At 42.2% G+C, this 19,700-nt stretch overlaps 1 protein-coding gene across 2 annotated transcripts in view; it reads right to left on the bottom strand.

Annotated features, from left to right (window-relative positions):
- Window positions 1-19,700, bottom strand: part of elovl5 (ELOVL fatty acid elongase 5) — a 98,660-nt gene that overhangs the window by 47,146 nt on the left and 31,814 nt on the right. For both annotated transcript variants that reach the window (XM_043679614.2, XM_087978413.1), the window contains exon 2: window positions 10,922-10,988. In XM_043679614.2, the coding sequence (XP_043535549.2) occupies window positions 10,922-10,979 (58 nt within the window). In that variant the 5' untranslated portion in view covers window positions 10,980-10,988. The remainder of the gene's footprint in view (window positions 1-10,921; window positions 10,989-19,700) is intronic.

Raw genomic sequence — 19,700 nt, forward strand, 5'->3', positions numbered from 1 at the left:
TACTTATCCTTGATTGGCCCTAATCTTAATCTCGTCATTCTTTTAGTTAAAAATCACACAACAGGTTTATTTGGAAGCACTAGCTTTTAGAGTGCTGCTCCTTCATCAGGTGTTTTCAATATATAATTTCAGTTACATCACATTGCAAACGTTTGCTATAAATTCTGTGTCTTACGATCTTCTACTCCACAACCACCTGATGAAGGAGCAGCACTCTAAAAGCTAGTGCTTCCAAATAAACCTGTTGGACTATAACCTGGTGTTGCGCGATTTTTAACTTTCTACATCCCAGTCCAACACCAGCATCTCCAAGTTATTCTTTTATTTCTGATATACCTATAGACAACCTTTGGGTTTTCCTTGATCTATCCGCCAATAACTTCTTATGTCCCGTCCTGGCTCTTCTCAGCTTTCTCTTTAGGTCTTTCCTGGCTAACTTGTAAGTATCTATTTGGCCAAGTCGAAAAGTGTGCTGTTGGAAAAAGCACTGCAGGTCAGGTTGGTGAAGGGCTTATGCTCAAAACGCTGACTCACCTGCTCCTCAGATGCTGCCTGACCTGCTGTGCTTTTCCAGCACCACACATTTTGATTCTGACTCTCCAGCATCTGTACTCCTCCCTTACACCTATTTGGGCCAGGTTGACTGTTTCCAAACTGTCTGATCTTCAAAATGTAGCCCATTATTTAGTTACTATTCTGCCCGCCAACCTATAACTCTGGTCCAGCTCTGTAATTAACATATCCAAGTTGGCATCTCCCAGCTAATGTTTACTCAGCAATGTTCTTTGTGCTTTTGCATAGTTAGCCTAAGTCAGTGATTAATCACGTATGGGCTGGGGAGGAGTTTGGGAGGGAGGCAGTAAGGCTACTGGGAAATTAGATGTCCTTTGCCCCCCTTCCCCCAAATATACAAGATGAAGACCATACGATTCTACCAACTGTCAACAAGCTGCAGACAAAAGGTCCCTGAACCGCACTAACAAACAGTTCAAAGGGTTGTATAAGGATTCGATCCAATCTTTGGCTTGCTATGTCTGGAAGCAGTTTCTCTTCCCTCTGGATGGATTTCGTAACTGTAGAAAAGGTACAGAGAAGGGAAACGTGTATTTATTGTCTCAGAAATATAAAGAAGAGACAGCTTTGAGGGGATGTTATACAGGCATCTATAGAATATCGAGGGCATGGACATCATGCAAGGAGATAGTGAACATGAGGTATTGAGGTCAGGAAGAATGAAATGTCACAAATCCAACTGAAGTGGGATATTTGAATTTAAGAATGGAAGGGAACTTGGTAGAAGGTAGTGAAAGTTGTTTCCCTTCAGTCTTCAAGAAAACCCTGGATAAATTTTGAGAAAAATGGTGATCTAGGCATTTGGAAAATAGCCAATGAGGCTTGCATTACTGTCTAAAGAGGGCCTGAATTGGTTTTAAATAAACCATGCTGTATGTCTCAATTTCTTTCAACTTTGCCTAGAGCTGAGGATTGGTAGATTGTGGGGCGAGGATGAAGTTTGAGGTGGGTAACGTTTTCTTTCCTGGATGTAGAAACATAAACTTCACACAGTACAGAAATAGAGTCAAACCTCAGCTTTATTTAATCTATAAGGCTCAGTACCATCCCAGGTCGTCCAAAAACCTATCCAAGGAGCATCAGAGGATTCATTTATTGATGCATCATTCTGTGCTCTGGTCATCCTAGAAACAATCAAAGTTTCCACTGAGTTTCTCTCAGGAAATGGACAGTACATAGCCTCTCTGTCCATTGGAGTAAACACAGGGGTTTTCACAACTGCATATTGTAGTTCTCAGTGAAGACAGCGGATGGGTGACATGGATGAATCACTCAGTGGTTAGCACTGCTGCCTCAAAGCGCCAGGGTTGGGGATTTGATTCCACCCTCAGGTGACTGTCTGTGTGGATTGTAGCCAAGATGTGGAAGTGCCATTACAAGACACAATAGACAATAGGTGCAGGAGTAGGCCATTCAGCCCTTTGAGCCTGCACCGCCATTCAATATGATCATGGCTGATCATTCCTAATCAGAATCCTGTTCCTGCCTTATCTCCATAACCCTTGATTCCACTATCCTTGACAGCTCTATCCAACTCTTTCTTAAATGAATCCAGAGACTGGGCCTCCACTGCCCTCTGGGGCAGAGCATTCCACACAGCCACCACTCTCTGGGTGAAGAAGTTTCTCCTCATCTCTGTCCGAAATGGTCTACCCCGTATCTTTAAGCTGTGTCCTCTGGTTCGGCATTCACCCATCAGCGGAAACATGTTTCCTGCTGCCAGAGTGCCCAATCCTTTAATAATCTTATATGTCTCAATCAGATCCCCTCTCAGTCTTCTAAACTCAAGGGTATAAAAGCCCAGTCGCTTCAGTCTTTCAGTGTAAGGTAATCCTGCCATTTCAGGAATTGACCTCGTGAACCTACGTTGCACTCCCTCAATAGCCAGAATGTCTTTCCTCAAATTTGGAGACCAGAACTGCACACAGTACTCCAGGTGTGGTCTCACCAGGGCCCTGTACAGCTGCAGAAGCACCTCTTTGCTTCTATACTCAATTCCTCTTGTTATGAAGGCCAGCATGCTATTAGCCTTCTTCACTACCTGCTGTACCTGCATGCTTGCCTATGTTGGACTATGGTGGTCAGAGGAGAAAGTGAGGTCTGCAGATGCTGGAGATCAGAGATGGAAATGTGTTGCTGGAAAAGCGCAGCAGGTCAGGCAGCATCTAGGGAACAGGAGAATCGACGTTTCGGGCATTAGCCTGAAGAAGGGCTAATGCCCGAAACGTCGATTCTCCTGTTCCCTAGATGCTGCCTGACCTGCTGCGCTTTTCCAGCAACACATTTCCATCTATGGTGGTTAGAGGTCCAACAGGTTTATTTTAAATCACGAATACACTTCACTTGATGAAGGAGCAGCACTTCTAAAGCTTGTGATTTCGAATAAACCTGTTGGATTATAACCTGGTGTTGTGAGACTTAACATTGGATTTGTGGAGTTTGCAAATTCTCCCTCTGTCTGCGTGGATTTCCTCAGGGTGCTCCAGCTTCCTCCCATAGTGCAGGTTAGGTGGATTGGCCATGCTAAATTGACCATAATGTGCAGGCTAGGTGAGTTCGCCATGGCAAAATGCAGGGATAGGGTAGCAGAGTGGGTCTTGGTGGGATGCTCTTCAGAGGGTCAGTGTGGACTTGACGGGCCGATGGCCTGCTTTAATACTGTAGGGAATTCCATGATTTTAAGACCTATCTGGCTCACTAAAGTTTTTAAAGGAAGAAAAACTGCCATCCTTACCTGATCTGGCCTACATGTGACTTCAGAGCCACGAATATGGTTGACTCCTTTTGGTCCTCGGAAATGGCAGACCAAACCACTCATTTCTTGGGCAGTGACTCCCATATATCCCAACAAATTAATAAAAACAAAACCCATAGTGAGCACAACTATCTCTTTGTGAACTTATTGAGAGCCCAAATGTGAGCCAAAAACAGCAAATTCCCTTCCATGTATCAGGGTAGCCTTTTTTTAAAATCACATCATGCTGAAAGCATTGTAGCTATAGCCCAAGCTAATGAAATAAAACCCACCATTTGATAAGCCTAGAATCCAGAATGTCAAAAAGTTAAATTAGAAGTTACGAGTTATATTTAGTTTTAAAATTAAATCCATCTCATTAATAAGTATTGACACAAGGGCTTCGACCTGAAACTTTTAATCGGCTTTGCACTCCACAGATGACAGCTGATGTGCTAAATGTTTGTACTAGCACCTTCTATTTTTAGTCCTGATTTTTGGCATCAGAAAGACCACCGCCTCTCACCTCCATAACATCACCTGCCTTCGCTTTTATGCCAACCCATCTGCTGCTGAGGTTGTCATCATCTGGATTCAACTATTCCATTGCTCATACTCATTGAATCTCTAGTGTGGGAGCAGGCCATTCAGCCAATCAAGCCTACATTGACCCTTCAAAGAGCATCCTACCCAAACCCACCCCACTACCCTATCTCTGTAACCCTGCATTTCCCATGGCTAACCCACCTAGCCTGCACATCTCTGGACACTATGGGCAATTTAGCATGGCCAATTCACCTAACCTAAACATCTTTCGATTGTGGGAGGAAACCAGAGTATGTGGAGGAAACCCACGCAGGCACAGTGAGAATCTGCAAACTCTACATAGTCACCCAAGGGTGAAATCGAATCAGAGTTCCTGGGGTATTGCTGGAATCTCTTCCTCCAAACTGTAAATATCAACACAGCTGAAATACTGCTGTTGTTCCCGCATGAAGTCCCACACACTCAGCACTTGTTAACCAACTCACACCAGTGCCTGGTCCTCTGGCGCCTCAAATTCAATACAGCCAGTTCTGCTATAACGCGTGTTCCTTCAACGTGAATTGATTTTAACAGAGTTGAAGAATTTAGCCCATTATTTATAGAATGACTTTCCTTACCTGTATTGACTACAACGTGATTCCAGCCCCCATTGGTTAAATGACGTGGCGACTGCGCAATTTTCTTATAATCCAAAATCATGCAAGAACAGAACTATTGCGTTATATCAGAATCAACTGTATTCAACATGTGTTAATTCAACATGTGTAAATTCAATCACTGCTTCACGACCTTTCCCCTTCTTACCTCTAATATCCACCAGCCCAATAGCTCCCTTCACAAACTCTCCAGTTCCAGATTTGTTTTAATTTATTCATGGGATAAGGGTGTCACTGGCTAGGTTAGCATTTATTGCTTATCCTTAATTGCCCAGAAGGTTAAGAAACATCCCCATCACTGTTCATCTGGAATCACATGTAGAACATAGCAAGTCCCTACATTAGGGAATTAGATGGCTTTTTCTGACAATTGGCAATGGTTTCATGCATTTCATTAGATTCTTAACTCCCAATTGGTTTTTATTAAAATGAATTCAAAATTCACCATCTTCCACGGCAGGATTCAAACCTGGGTCCACAGAACATTGTGGGGAGCTCTGAAATAACAGGGCAGTAATAATACCACTAGGCCATCACATCCCTGATTCTTGGGCCCTTTTGCACTCACCTACCAGGTACAGTTCTTAAAACTAAATGAATCAAAGGGTACAGGGAGAAAGTGGGAAACGAGCATTGAGTTGGATGATCAGCCATGATCATACTGAAAGGTGGAGCAGTCCTGACGGGCTGAATGGCCTACTCCTGTTACAATTTTCTACATTTCTATTCATGCCTAAAACCACACCATTTTCTACACCATTCCAGCCAATTTTCAAAGCTTCTTTAAAATCTTGCACTTTGATTATGTTCTTGGTCACTCCTCTTAATACTTCCTTGTCTGACTTGGCATCTATTCTTGTGGAGTGCCTTGTGGCATTTTTCAGCATAAAATATGCAAGAACAGCACGTTTTTAATGCATGTAAAGCAACTGGAAAAATGATCACGGTTCAAAGAGACTCCAAAACAAAGAGGAGTGAGGTTCCCACTCTGCTCAGCTTCCAATCAGCTCAGTCATCAACATCCATTTCTCCCTTTGACCTGAGGCAATTTTGACTTTCTAATGACACAAAAAGAGACCACACTTCTGTAAGTCAGCATCAGTTCTTTGAGCCAATAACTAAATCATTCTGAATTATCGGTTTCAATATGAAGTTGATAAAACTAAGCCTGCAGTGGAGTTCATAAACTGCCAAATGAAGAGGTTATAAAATAAAACAGAACCAGGTCAGTGTGACCACAGTGGGCTGTAGAGTTTTTTTTCTGTGCTCTATGACTGTGTTGAAGACTTTCCTGCTTTCAGGAAAGCAGTAACAACATGTCTTTAGGATTAAAATCAATTGGTGGGGTGGGGGGGGAGGGGATGGGAGGGTAAGCAGAGAGAGGCTAGGCAACTTTTCGCTTCTTAGAAGTGTATAGAAAAGAGGATCAGGAGTAAGCCCTTCAGCCCTTTGAGCCTGCTTCTCCATTCAGTTTGGACATGGCTAATCATCCAACTCAGACCCCGTTCCCACTTTCTCCCCGGACCCTTTGATCCCTATGGCCCTAAAAACTATAACTAACTCCTTCTTGAAAACATTCAGTGTTTTAGCTTCAATTGCTTTCTGTGGCGGAGAATTGCACAGGCACACCACGCAGCGGGTGAAGAAGCTTCAAAGCTTTGGCACTGAACTGGACCACCTATCAATTATAGATTTCATTTCTATAGAGGGAGGCCATTTTGTCATACTAACTTACGACCCAAATAGTGAAGGTGGGAATTATTGGAAAATAAACTGCGATGGTAGATTTCACTGACCTCCAAGGAGGAACGAAAATGAAGACGCCCAACCTGACCAGGGTGAAGCTGCACATTCCAGGTTGGGGGAAGGGGTGCAGAATCTTTGCTCAGAAACCTAGAAGTTCGATTTTCCATGCAAAGCCATAGAGGTTTTGGCTTCACAAGGTGCACAGTACAATTCTGAGACATGATCCCTGTCTGGATATTAGTGTGAATGATATCCACTTCTAGTCAAGTGTGAGACACTCCAGAGAGTGTCCGTAGCTTCAGTTTGGTTACCCATTGCTAATGAGAGCACAGATGATGGAGAAAATCCGATCTCTGGCCCTGGAGGGAGGTTGGGCCTAGCCGTTCAATTCAGGAAGGAGCGTTTTGAGGGCCGCGGGGAAAGCAGGGGCAAGATCTTACACTGTCCTCTATAAACAACCCTTTTGAAGCCTAAATATATCCACAAAATCAAATGCTGCCAGAGAGAAACAGAAGTGGACATTCAAACGGACAAAGATTTGAACATTTCTACTAATTGGGATGCTAACTGCCAGTGCTTTGAGGTGGAAACGTAGACTACCCTGAGCAAGAATGGCAAATAGATAGTGAAGCAAGAAATGGAATGGCAGACACATATCTCACAGAATGAGTTTGACATTGCTGGGAAGAGTGATTGGATTGAAATCTCTTGATGGATATGAAACACAGGCAGCCACATTAAAAGTTGTAAGCCCTTCGATGTGTGAGATTGTATGGAGATTCTCAATGCCCCCAAACAACCAATAGGAGTAAGGAATTAATACTTGAAAGAATAAGAGCACAACAAGATCTCAAATGGGAACTTCAATTTTTTGTGCTTTAAGAGACAGACGGATTGAAGATCAGCTAGACAAGACAATCATGCTGGGAGAAACAAAAAACTGAAGACAAGGAGGAAGATTGAGCAGATGGTAGATTGCCAATTTCAGAAAACAACAAGAGAGTCCTGTAAATACATGGCATTATGGTTTGCGGTTTTACTTTTTTTTAAATCTAGTAATTGGACAGAAATGCCAACCAGAGAAACAGTATCAATAGCACACACAAACAACACTGATAATTCAGCTTCTTTATGGCTACAATAGTTCAAGACAGTGAGCAAAACAAAACGAAGCCTAACCTACTTCAGTGGGTGTCATAATGTATGCCATGAATCAGCAGCTATTATTTTGTTTTGAGAAGGTGTTACCCCATAATCTCATAATCTATTACCCAGAATTCTCATTCAACCAGCAATCAATGGGGACATGATTTCTTGCTATGGGAACTTATGGTTTGATCTCCTGTGTGTCTCTCTCTCTCCTTTTGATCAAAACTCGCTGACAATATGTATGAGTAATCCTCAGAGCAATCAGCATATCTCATTCCCTACGTCTACTGGATACCAGGCAGTTTACTTTCACTTGCTCCCAAAGTGTCATCGCTTTCTTAAGCAGCCAATTTACTGCAGTTTTGCCTTACAGTAGAGTTTTATCCGATGTTTACTGGATTTGACTCTCTTCCCAGTGTTCAGAAAACCAAAATCACACAATGGGGAGAAGCTTTCTGAAACTCTCTGAATATGTCTCCAACTCTCTTGTGTAGACATTTCTTTCTGCGACTGGTATTAATTGTTATAAACGGGTGACTTATGATTTTTCTTCTTTTCAAGTATGAAGACGAATGACAGCAGGACCAAAGGAAACAGAAGTGGTTAGAAATGAGACAAAATCTAAACACTGGAAAAAATCAAGGCAGAGTCTGAAAAATGAAATCAAAATGTGCGAAGCAAGACTAGCGAAAATATGGTACGATGTGAAATATTCATGAAAATGTAAACCTGGATGCTTTCAGCATTGTTTAACAGCAATAACAAAAGGATCCTACAGGTTCAATTGTCCTTTTAATTCTCTTGGTAGATCTGAACAAGAGCTTGCACAAAACTACTAAATGAATAAAAACCGATCCAAAGCTGCTGAGGAGTTGTAAAATGTACAGCAGACAGCCATTTTGGCCACTCTAGACAACTTGTGATTTACAGAATCTGTTCAGATCTTAACAATGAGGAGTTTAGAGATTCTCTGGGTGACAATTTGTTTCTGTTGGTGAGAAAATAAGATATCCATAAGTCAGCACCTGATCAGTGCATGTGATATTTTTTCCCATCTGACAAAAGAGGTAAACAACATAAAATGACACACAAAACGCAAGGCTGCAAACTAAATACTCTGCCGCAGCTTTGAAAGAGATCTTGTGGAACAAACCTTCAAATTACAAGATTTATTTTTAAAAGCCACAAATGAAATTCCAGCCACATGGGGGCAATTAAAATGGTCAGCAAGTTATTGTCGAAAAAGAAGAGTTTCAGAAATCTCATTCAGAGTTGAAGATTGTTGAAATTGGATATGCGTCTAATATAATGCAACAGAAAAAAGTCCCATTTAACAACTCAGCAAATTGGAAGGCATGAGGTGTCACAAGTGAAATAGCATGGGCAGAGGAAACAGAGCTTTGAGAATCACCTCGTGGAACATCTGAACTGACACTCATGACAGCTTTACTAATTTATCCAACAATCCTCTTTCACTTTGTTCATTAGTCTTAACTGTCATCGTTCTTCAATTCCTAATGTATAAGGCGACAAAATATCACACATGTCTCATCGAGTCCTTGTTCCTACTCCAAGATCATTAACTTTTCTGTATATAATCTCAACAGCCTTGTTTGATGTTCAAAAACGGCTTAATGTGGTACCATGGCAGTTTTCTGCAAACCCCAAAGTTAAGCAAAATGATTTCTTTATGTCATGATTCGAACATGCCAGAGAAGGAGACAGCAGTTCATTGTCATGAAGTTCCATTGGACCAGAGACCAAAGACCAACAACAAGATCCACAGAGTGACAGCCCTTCAAGACATTTCTTGTACTGAGGACATCATTGACTGGTGTTCTCATTGTCCTTGAGAGGTAATGTTCTTAAGAGACATAGATTTGGTGTTGGGGACAAGATGTAGTGTGTAAAAGTTTGCAGATGACACTAAAATGAGTGGTAGAGCAAAGTGTGCAAAGGGACACAGATAGTTTAAGTGAGTGAGCGAAGGTGTGGTAGATGGAGTACAATGTTAATAGACGTGAAGTCATCTGTTTTGGTAGGACTAACAGTAAAAAGGACTATTGCTTGAATGGTAAGAAATCGAGCATGCTGGTTTGCAGAGGGACCTGGGTGTCCTTGTGCATGAATCACAATATGTTGGTCTGCAGGTGCAACAGGTTATTAAGAATGCAAATGAAATTTTGTCCTTCACTGCAAAAGGGATTGAGTTTAAAAGCAGAGACGTTATGTTGCAGTTGTATAGGGTGCTGGTGAGGGCACGGTTGGAGTACTGTGTGCAGTTTTGGTCTCCTTATTTGAGAAAGGATGTACTGGCACTGGAGGGGGTGCAGAGGAGGTTCACTAGGTTGATTCCGGAGTTGAGGGGGTTGGCTTATGAGGAGAAACTGCATAGACTGAGATTATATTCATTGGAATTTAGAAGAATGGGGGGATGGGGGGGGGGGGAAGATCTTATAGAAATATATAAAATTACAAAGAGAATAGATAAGATAGAAGTAGAGAGGATGTTTCCACTGGCAGGTGAAGTTAGGACAAGAGGGCATAGCCTTAAAATTAAGAAGAGCAGATTTAGGATTCCTGAATCTATGGAATTTCCTGCCCAGTGAAGTAGTTGAGGCTTCCTCAGTAAATGTTTTTAAACCGAAGATAGATAATTTTGTGAACAATAAAGGAATTAAGGGTTCTGGTGAGAGGGCAGCTAAGAGTAACTGACGCCACGTAAAGATCAGCCATGATCAAACTGAATAGCAGAACAGGCTTGAAGGACCAGATGGCCAACTCCTGCTCCTAGTGCTTTATGTTCTTACATTATGTTCTAATGTTCAGCCTCACACACTCGTGTTTAGATATAGCTTGCAGGCTCTACTAGCCACACAGTGCTGAGAGTACACTGCACAATATTTCACACTATAGCTGGGTACAGCCCACCCCACTTGTTGAAATGCAGCCTACAATAATGAAGGTGCAGTTCTGCCCAGTAGCACCCTTAGATATTGACATTCAGACGATCATTAGTGAGGTGTAGGGCGCAACATTATTATACCATGGCTTGCAAGACACTACATTCTGGGGTTACTGTGACGTCATCTCTACAGATAATAACTCCCAGAGGTCCATCTGCAAATGAAAAGCATGTTCACAATACAATTATATAAACTGGTTCATTACAAAAAAGAAACATTATCCATCTTTAAGAAAAAAGCTTTTCTCAAATTTCTGCCATTATTAATAACATCCTCGGGTCAAGCTGATTAGTATGCCCAGCACAATTCTTCTCAGCCAGCATTTGCTCAATATTTGAGTTTAGAGGATAAATAAAGTACAGTTAAATGCCTGGACACATTAAAATAGCTGCACTCATAATAAGATGCATTTTACTGCTATCAGTTGTGCCACCAACTGGATTACTACTTGCATAATCATTGTTTACATCTTGTAATGTACAGTCAAATATTAATCATATGCCTGCGGAAACACTTTCAATACTTCATCATTTATCAAAATGCTCACTTACCTCTTGGTCCAAACCATGATACAAAATAGTAATTTAGCATCCGGTCCACAGCTTCCATTTTTAAAATCTATAGTAAATAAATAAAAAAAATTAATAGAATGGAACAAACAAGGCAACTCAGAGATGTTTCAATATTGCTCAGTACATGTAATAGAATTGCTCATTTTCTGCACCATCTCCAGAACATACACATTGGTTAGTGAGCAATAGGGTGACTGGAAAAGGGATCTGCTGCAGCTTGTTGCATTTGTCACTGAAGGGTGCAGTCACTCACCTTGACCTTGTCAGCACAGAACTGCACCTAATAATCTATATATATATGCACGTGTGTGTGCAACTCTTCAACTTCTCTTCTCTTCCACTGAAGCATCCAGAGCTATTAGTGTAAACTTGGAGCCAATTCCATCCCACGCTATAACTATTTCCTAAGTTAGATTCTCTTCTCACATCACTACCAACCCCAAAGCACCTTGCAAGGTGCAAATTAGCAGGTTGCGCGGGTTACCTTTGAGTGGTGCTAACAAGACTCAATTCTCGGTCCCTCTGCCAATGAACAATATGGTCAACATTACCTGCCACAGCAACTGCTGGAATCAAGTTGCCATGCTGTCTGCATGACATTATGTGGGAGCAGGATGGTAGCATATTGTGATCCCACACCTGTTTCCAAGGATTATCCAACATAGCCCTATACATAGTAAGGGGGGGGGGGGGAAATTCCATTATCTAGTGCATGGACTAGGAAGCACCTCTTCAAGGGAGTCCACCTCAGGAGGTTGAGGCTGCACAGTTTAGCGTTTTGCAGACCTAAGTTATTGAGTGGAGATTCACAGCTGCGTAGTGACAATTGGCCAGTTCTGCTTTCTGCACTGCCAGGGCCTACAGATCATGGAAGCATCCTCTGTGTTTCAAACAATGCCATGGGGCATCAATCAGTTGACGTTTTGATATCAAATATTTGATTAACAGATTAGTAAAGGTTTTCAGCTTTCAATTACGAATTATGAATAATTACATCGAGATCTTTGTTTTCAAATTGGGCATTCAGATCTACCCACAGGCTGGACAGACCAACCTTGTACAGTGTGGGTTAAGAGATTCATGGTGTTTAATGAGAAGCATTCGATGATTACACTCACAAAGGCTCCAGTTGAACAGAAGGAACAATCTGTGAGTAAAAAAATCTCTCAACTATAACAATAGTGGAAAACCACTAAGTGTGAATATTAAAAAAAACTGTGAATGTGGGAACATTAAATGAAAATAAAGAACACAACTAAGTTTTGAAAGAAAGATTGATTTAGATATGTAAACAGCAACCTAAAATCTTTGGCTTTCATTTGCTAACTGCCAAATACTGCCGACATCTGTGGAAAACGTTCATGCACATGACAGTAATCTGGCAGAGTGAACCAGCTCCCCATTATACACAGTACTCAGTCTTCACCCCACTGTTTTCAATGGATTCATAACAGTCAGATGTCCACTGTATCAAGTTACCGGCCAAACAGTGAATGTAAAAGCATTGTTCTAACAAATAGCAGTTTTGCTGTTAATTATTTCAATGAAAAAGGAAATGAAACCAAAACAATAACGATGGTCAAAATCCAGTAGTGCAAGCTGCTAATACTTGACTTCCAACCAGACATTGAGTGGTTTCAAACTGCAGGGTCAACTATGCCACAAATACACTTGCTCGACTCCTTTAGGTCTTGGCTGGATCATAAGATAAACTATCACATGGAAGGAACATCATCTATCTTGGGAAAGAGATGCACACCCATCCATTCCACTCCCCACCCCCTGCCCCACACATTCTGATTTGAAATAAACCATCTGTCAGAGTCTGATAAAACAAGGATAAAATCTACAGTTCAGACTTTGTCTAATTCAAGCGGCACAGAAGAAGGATTGATGATGCCATGTCCATAATGTTGCACTATCTCATAGGTTGATGCTGGCATTATCTTATTTATTTTATAAAGGGTTAACTCTTCCATTAAAACAAGGAACTGGGGTTTGTCATTCACCACCAGTAACTTCAAGGTTATCACCACTGAGCACTGTCCAAATGAGAAAGCAAATGAGAAATAAAATGTCCAAAGTTAAAAATCACAACACCAGCTAATAGTCCAACAGGTTTATTTGGAAGCACTAGTTTTTGGAGTGCTGCTCCTTCATCAGGTGGTTGTGGAGTATAAGATCTTAAGACCACAAAATTTACAGCAGAGGTTTACAGTGTGATGCAACTGAAATTATATATTGAAAAGACCTGGATTGTTTGTTAGGTCTCTCATCTTTTAGAATGACCATGTTGGTTTCAGTTTTTTCATATGTAAATCCCAAAACTTTTTTTAAAAAGTTACATTCTCAAGTGAACTTTAACAATACGTGCCATATCAGCTCTGATAATGCACTGAAGGTGTGAGGTGCCCTGTGTGAGACAGACAGACAAACAGACAGACACACATACACACTCTCATACACAAGCTCTCTCTCATATGCTCACACATACACACCCACACACCTACCCTCCCACAGACTTATACCTCTTTACACTCTCACACACTCTCACAGACACTCATACACTCCCCCCCCCACCACCCCGCAACACACACACACATATAAGTTTACCACTCTACACTTTTAAACTGAAAAATAAATTGCTCTCGATGCTGTCTCCATCAAACTCTCCCAGGATAGGTATAGCACGGGGTCTCTATCATTCTCCACTTACCAAATAAATGCTTCCTAATATACCCCACAAGGTGGGAGGTTCGAGTAAGGATCCACCTACATGGAAATGATCTCTTTGCACAAAATTTTCGCTCTGAGGCAAAGTGTCTGTCGCCACCGCAAGGTTTAGAGTGGCCCCAGAGGCCAGTGAGTGCCAAAGTTGGCCGTTAAAAGGTCTTCCCCAGTTCTCTGAGACTTCAGCTCGGTTTTATAACAGACTGTTAGGCACTCTAGACCTCTGCCATCTCCCCTCGTACCCATCCGCAAATCCCACAGCCATTTAACCCATAACTACGGTGGACACACCTCAGAAGCCACATAAATCTGGAAACAAAACTCAAAGCCAACCTAACTCTGCAAAGATCTCACCTGGTAACTCCACATTGGGAGCAACCATTTGGAACTGGAACCCTTTAACAAATTTGACTATAAACAAATGATAATTGAAATGCATTTAATTTTTGACTGCAGTTGATAGAATGGCTGATTTGTGACGCAGAGTAACGCTAACACGAGGGTTTAATTCTCACACAGGCTAAGGTTACCATGAAGGACTCTCCTTCTCAACTTTTTCCATCACTTGATGTGTGCTGACCCTCAGATTAAACCACCACAAGTTATCTCTCTCTCTCTGAGATATCAACCCTATTGTCTAGTAAGACCACGGACACTTTTACCTTTTTTAATAAGACAATCGCAATCAAGTAACTGATGTAAAGAAAAACAGCTAAAAGAGATCTTTTGGGAAAACGTTTCTTTTCAAGGATGAAACTTCTTAAACTTGAATTCCTTCTCTTCTCAAAACACATCAAGGAATTTTACAGGACAGCAACAAGCATTCGGAAAACGACTCCATGTCAGTAATCACAGCGCATGGGAGCCACTTCCCACTCTACATCAAAACATTCCTATTTTTTACCTACTATTTCTTTCCCCATTTTGAACTTATAAACAAGAGATGTGGATATTTCATGGATCGGTATCTAAGGTAAAGATTCATCTCATCTTTGTTAGGTGTCTCAACTACTCCAAATATCACATTCTAATTGATCCAAATAAGAAATGTTGTTCCGAAATTTCAGACTGGATTTGTTGGAAACCATTGGTTGGATTTTCATGGAGTCAAGCCTACTTCATAGACCCACCTGCTATTTCTGAAAGACCCCAATTCTGTCAGCAGGGTATGGGTGTGAGAATCATGCAAGAGGGGCCCCTAGAACTTACTGCTGAGGTCAAACTGACCCCATCCTGGCTATCCCAAGAAATTTAACTTGCAGTATGGGTCTCACAAACCAATAGAATAGTCACAAAAGTTCCCAAAGGGCAAATAACTGTAATGATCTTAAGATGTCCAAATCTGCTCCTCTCTAAACTGAAGAATTACAGTGTATTAGCCACAACTATTAGTGATTGCTAAAACAAAACTCTGCTGGATTGCTTTGATTTACAAGCCAGCTATGGCATTATCTGTTCAATAGAGTCACAAGGGCAGCACGGTGGCACAGTGGTTAGCACTGCTGCCTCACAGTGCCAGAGACCCGGGTTCAGTTCCTGCCTCAGGCGACTGACTGTGTGGAGTTTGCACATTCTCCCCGTGTCTGCGTGGGTTTCCTCCGGGTGCTCTGGTTTCCTCCCACAATCCAAAAATGTGCAGGTTAGATGAATTAGCCGAGCTAAATTGCGCATCGTGTTAGGTGAAGGGGTAAATGTAGGAGAATGGGGTCTGGGTGGGTTGCGCTTCGGTGGGTCGGTGTGAATTTGTTGGGCAGAAGAGCCTGTTTTCACACTTTATCTAGTCTAATCTAAAACATGCTCTAATGCAACAAGGGGTACGTCGGCTTCCAAGAGATCAATTGTGTTAGGGGATTCTGTAGTCCGAGGTACAGACAGACGTTTCTGTGGCCAGCAGAGAAAAAGCAGGATGGTGTGTTATTTCCCTGGTGCCAGGATCAAGGATGTCTCAGAGAGGGTGCAGAATGTTCTCACGGGGAAGAGGAGTCAGCAAGAGGTCATTGTCCACATTGGAACCAACGACATAAGAAGGGAAAAGGTTGAGATTCTGAAGGGAGATTACAGAGAGTTAGGCAGAAATTTAAAAAGGTCCTCAAGGGTAGTAATATCTGGATTACTCCCAGTGCTACGAGCTAGTGAGGGCAGGAATAGGGGGATAGAGCAGATGAATGCATAGCTGAGGAACTGGTGTATGGAAGAAAGATTCACATTTTTGGATCATTGGAATCTCTTTTGGGGTAGAAGTGACCTGTACAAGAAGGACGGATTGCACCTAAATTGGAAGGGAACTAATATACTGGCAGGGAGATTTGCTAGAACTGCTTGGGAGAACTTAAACTAGTAAGGTGGGGGTGGGTGGGACCCAGGGAGATAGTGAGGAAAGAGATCAATCTGAGACGGGTACAGCTGAGAACAGAAGTGAGTCAAACAGTCAGGGCAGGCAGGGACAAGGTAGGATTAATAAATTAAACTGCATTTATTTCAATGCAAGGGGCCTAACAGGGAAGGCAGATGAACTCAGGGCATGGTTAGGAACATGGGACTGGGATATCATAGCAATTACAGAAACATGGCTCAGGGATGGGCAGGACTAGCAGCTTAATGTTCCAGGATACAAATGCTGCAGGAAGGATAGAAAGGGAGGCAAGTGAGGAGGGGGAGTGGCATTTTTGATAAGGGATAGCATTACAGCTGTGCTGAGGGAGGGTATTCCCAGAAATATATCCAGGGAAGTTATTTGGGTGGAACTGAGAAATAAGAAAGGGATGATCATCTTATTGGGATTGTATTATAGACCCCCCAATAGTCAGAGGGAAATTGAGAACCAAGCTTGTAAGGAGATCTCAGCTATCTGTAAGAATAATAGGGTAGTTATGGTAGGAGATTTTAACTTTCCAAACAACGACTGGGAATGCCATAGTGATAAAGGTTTAGATGAGAGGAATTTCTTAAGTGTGTACAAGACAATTTTCGGATTCAGTATATTAGAGAAGGTGCAAAACTTGACCTACTCTTGGGAAATAAGGCAGGGCAGGTGACTGAGGTGTCAGTGGGGGAGCACTTTGAGGCCAGTGACCATAATTCTATTCGTTTTAAAATCATGTTGGAAAAGGATAGACCAGATCTAAAAGTTGAAGTTCTAAATTGGAGAAAGGCCAATTTTGACGTTATTAGGCAAGAACTTTTGAAAGCTGATTGGAGGCAGATGTTCTCAGGTAAAGTGACAGCTGGAAAATGGGAAGCCTTCAGAAATGAGATAACAAGAATCCAGAGAAAGTATATTCCTGTCAGGGTGAAAGGGAAGGCTGGTAGGTGTAGGGAATGCTGGATGACTATCGAAATTGAGGTTTTGGTTAAGAAAAAGAAGGAAGCATATGTCAGGTACAGAAAGGATAGATCGAGTGAATCCTTAGAAGAGTACAAAGAAAGTAGGACTATACTTAAGAGGGAAATCAGGAGGGCAAAACGGGGACATGAGATAGCTTTGGCAAATAGAATTAAGGAGAATCCAAAGGGTGTTTACAAATGTATTAAGGACAAAAGGGTAACTAGGGAGAAAATAGGGCCCCTCAAAGATCAGCAAGGCGGCCTTTGTGTGGAGCCACAGAAAATGAAGGAGATACTAGATGAATATTTTGCATCAGTATTTACTGTGGAAAAGGATATGGAAGACATAGACTGTAGGGAAGTAGATGGTGATATCTTGCAAAATGTCCAGATTACAGAGGAGGAAGTGCTGGATGTCTTGAAACGGTTAAATGTGGATAAATCCCCAGGACCTGATCGGGTGTACCCGAGAACTCTGTGGGAAACTACAAAAGTGATTGCTGGGCCTCTAGCTGAGATATTTGTATCATCGATAGTCACAGGTGAGGTGCCGGAAGACTGGAGGTTGGCAAACGTGGTGCCACTGTTTAAGAAGGGCGGTAAAGACAAGCCAGGGAACTATAGGCCAGTGAGCCTGATGTCAGTGGTGGGCAAGTTGTTGGAGGGAATCCTGAGGGACAGGATGTACATGTATTTGGAAAGGCAAGGACTGATTAGGGATAGTCAACATGGCTTTGTGCGTGGGAAATCATGTCTCACAAACTTGATTGAGATTTGGGAAGAAGTAACAAAGAAGATTGATGAGGGCAGAGCAGTAGATGTGATCTATATGGACTTCAGTAAGGCGTTTCGACAAGGTTCCCCATGGGAGACTGATTAGCAAGGTTGCAGGGGGAACTAGCCATTTGGATACAGAACTGGCTCAAAGGTAGAAGCCAGAGGGTGGTGGTAGAGGGTTGTTTTTCAGACTGGAGGCCTGTGACCAGTGGAGTGCCACAAGGATCGGTGCTGGGTCCTCTACGTTTTGTCATTTACATAAATGATTTGGATGCGAGCATAAGAGGTACAGTTAATAAGTTTGCAGATGACACCAAAATTGGAGGTGTAGTGGACAGCGAAGAGGGTTACCTCAGATTACAGCAGGACCTTGACCAGATGGGCCAATGTGCCGAGGAGTGGCAGATGGAGTTTAATTCAGAAAAAGGCGAGGTGCTGCATTTTGGGAAAATAAATCTTAGCAGGACTTATACACTTAATGGTAAGGTCCTAGGGAGTGTTGCTGAACAAAGAGACCTTGGAGTGCAGGTTCATAGCTCCTTGAAAGTGGAGTCACAGGTAGATAGGATAGTGAAGAAGGTCTCCTTCCTATCGGAAAGATGTTGTGAAACTTGAAAGGAGTTCAGAAAAGATTTACAAGGATGTTGCCAGGGTTGGAGGATTTGAGCTACAGGGAGAAGCTGAACAGGCTGAGGCTGTTTTCCCTGGAGCGTCGGAGGCTGAGGGGTGACCTTATAAACGTTTACAAAATTATGAGGGGCATGGATAGGATAAATAGTCGGGGAGTCCAGAACTAGAGGGCATAGGTTTAGGGTGAGAGGGGAAAGATATAAAAGAGACCTAAGGGGCAACGTTTTCACGCAGAGGGTAGTACGTGTACGGAATGAGCTGCCAGAGGATGTGGTGGAGGCTGGTACAATTGTAACATTTAAGAGGCATTTGGATGGGTATATGAATAGGAAGGGTTTGGAGGGATATGGGCTGGGTGCTGGCAGGTGGGACTAGATTGGGTTGGGATATCTGGTCAGTATGGACAGGTTGGACCGAAGGGTCTGTTTCCATGCTGTACAACTCTATGACTCTATTTGGGTCAAAATGTTTCAAGTGTTCTCCCTCCTTACAGTATTTATAATTTGCTATTTTAAACATGCTTTTGGCATTGTGCCTTAACAATAGCAGTGGCTATAACAGGCATGAGAAACATCTCAGGAAAAAGATAAAGCAAGAAAGAGATCATCATACTACATACAGCTGGAAAGCAATATTCCAACAATAACAAATTTATGTACAAGATCATAACAGCCAACACACCTGAGACAAGATTCAGCATAAACAACACAAAACAGGACAACAGCTACCGTTTCAATAACGATGAAGAATAGCCAAGAGAAACCTAACTAAGGCAGAAATCGGTTCAGGTCAGAGTGAGTATAACTTATCGTGAGGGACAAGAAAAGGTTTTAAAATGGGTTCTAGGCTTGCACCACGAGGGAATATGTTCGTGGAGCTAGGGAGTGTTATAAGCAACGAGTCGCTAAGCAACTAATTTGAAAAAAAAGAAACCTGCAATAATGGTGCTGAAATCACCTGTTAAGTCTTTTAATTAACACACATTATAGAAATAATTCTCAGTGCATGCATGAACCAAGGTGCAGAACATGCCATCTGGAGCACGAGAATGGCTGTTTGACTGCCGGTACTGGCCCTCGAAGCTACTACAGACAGCAGGAGAAAACAGAGAAAGGCCCTTCACTGAGGGGAAAGGTATATCCACCACATATACAAGCACACACACCAATACGTATACACACTCACACCAATAAGTATACACACTCACACATACACAGAGTTCTGCTGCGGAGGAGGTAACCACATGGGAGATCAGCACAGTCTCCACAAACTGCCTTATTTGGAGCGACAGGAGGAA

Source organism: Chiloscyllium plagiosum, unplaced genomic scaffold, assembly GCF_037043375.1.
Source record: "Chiloscyllium plagiosum isolate Xiang-an unplaced genomic scaffold, Cpla_swu_hap1 HiC_scaffold_3, whole genome shotgun sequence".
Classification (NCBI taxonomy): domain Eukaryota; kingdom Metazoa; phylum Chordata; class Chondrichthyes; order Orectolobiformes; family Hemiscylliidae; genus Chiloscyllium; species Chiloscyllium plagiosum.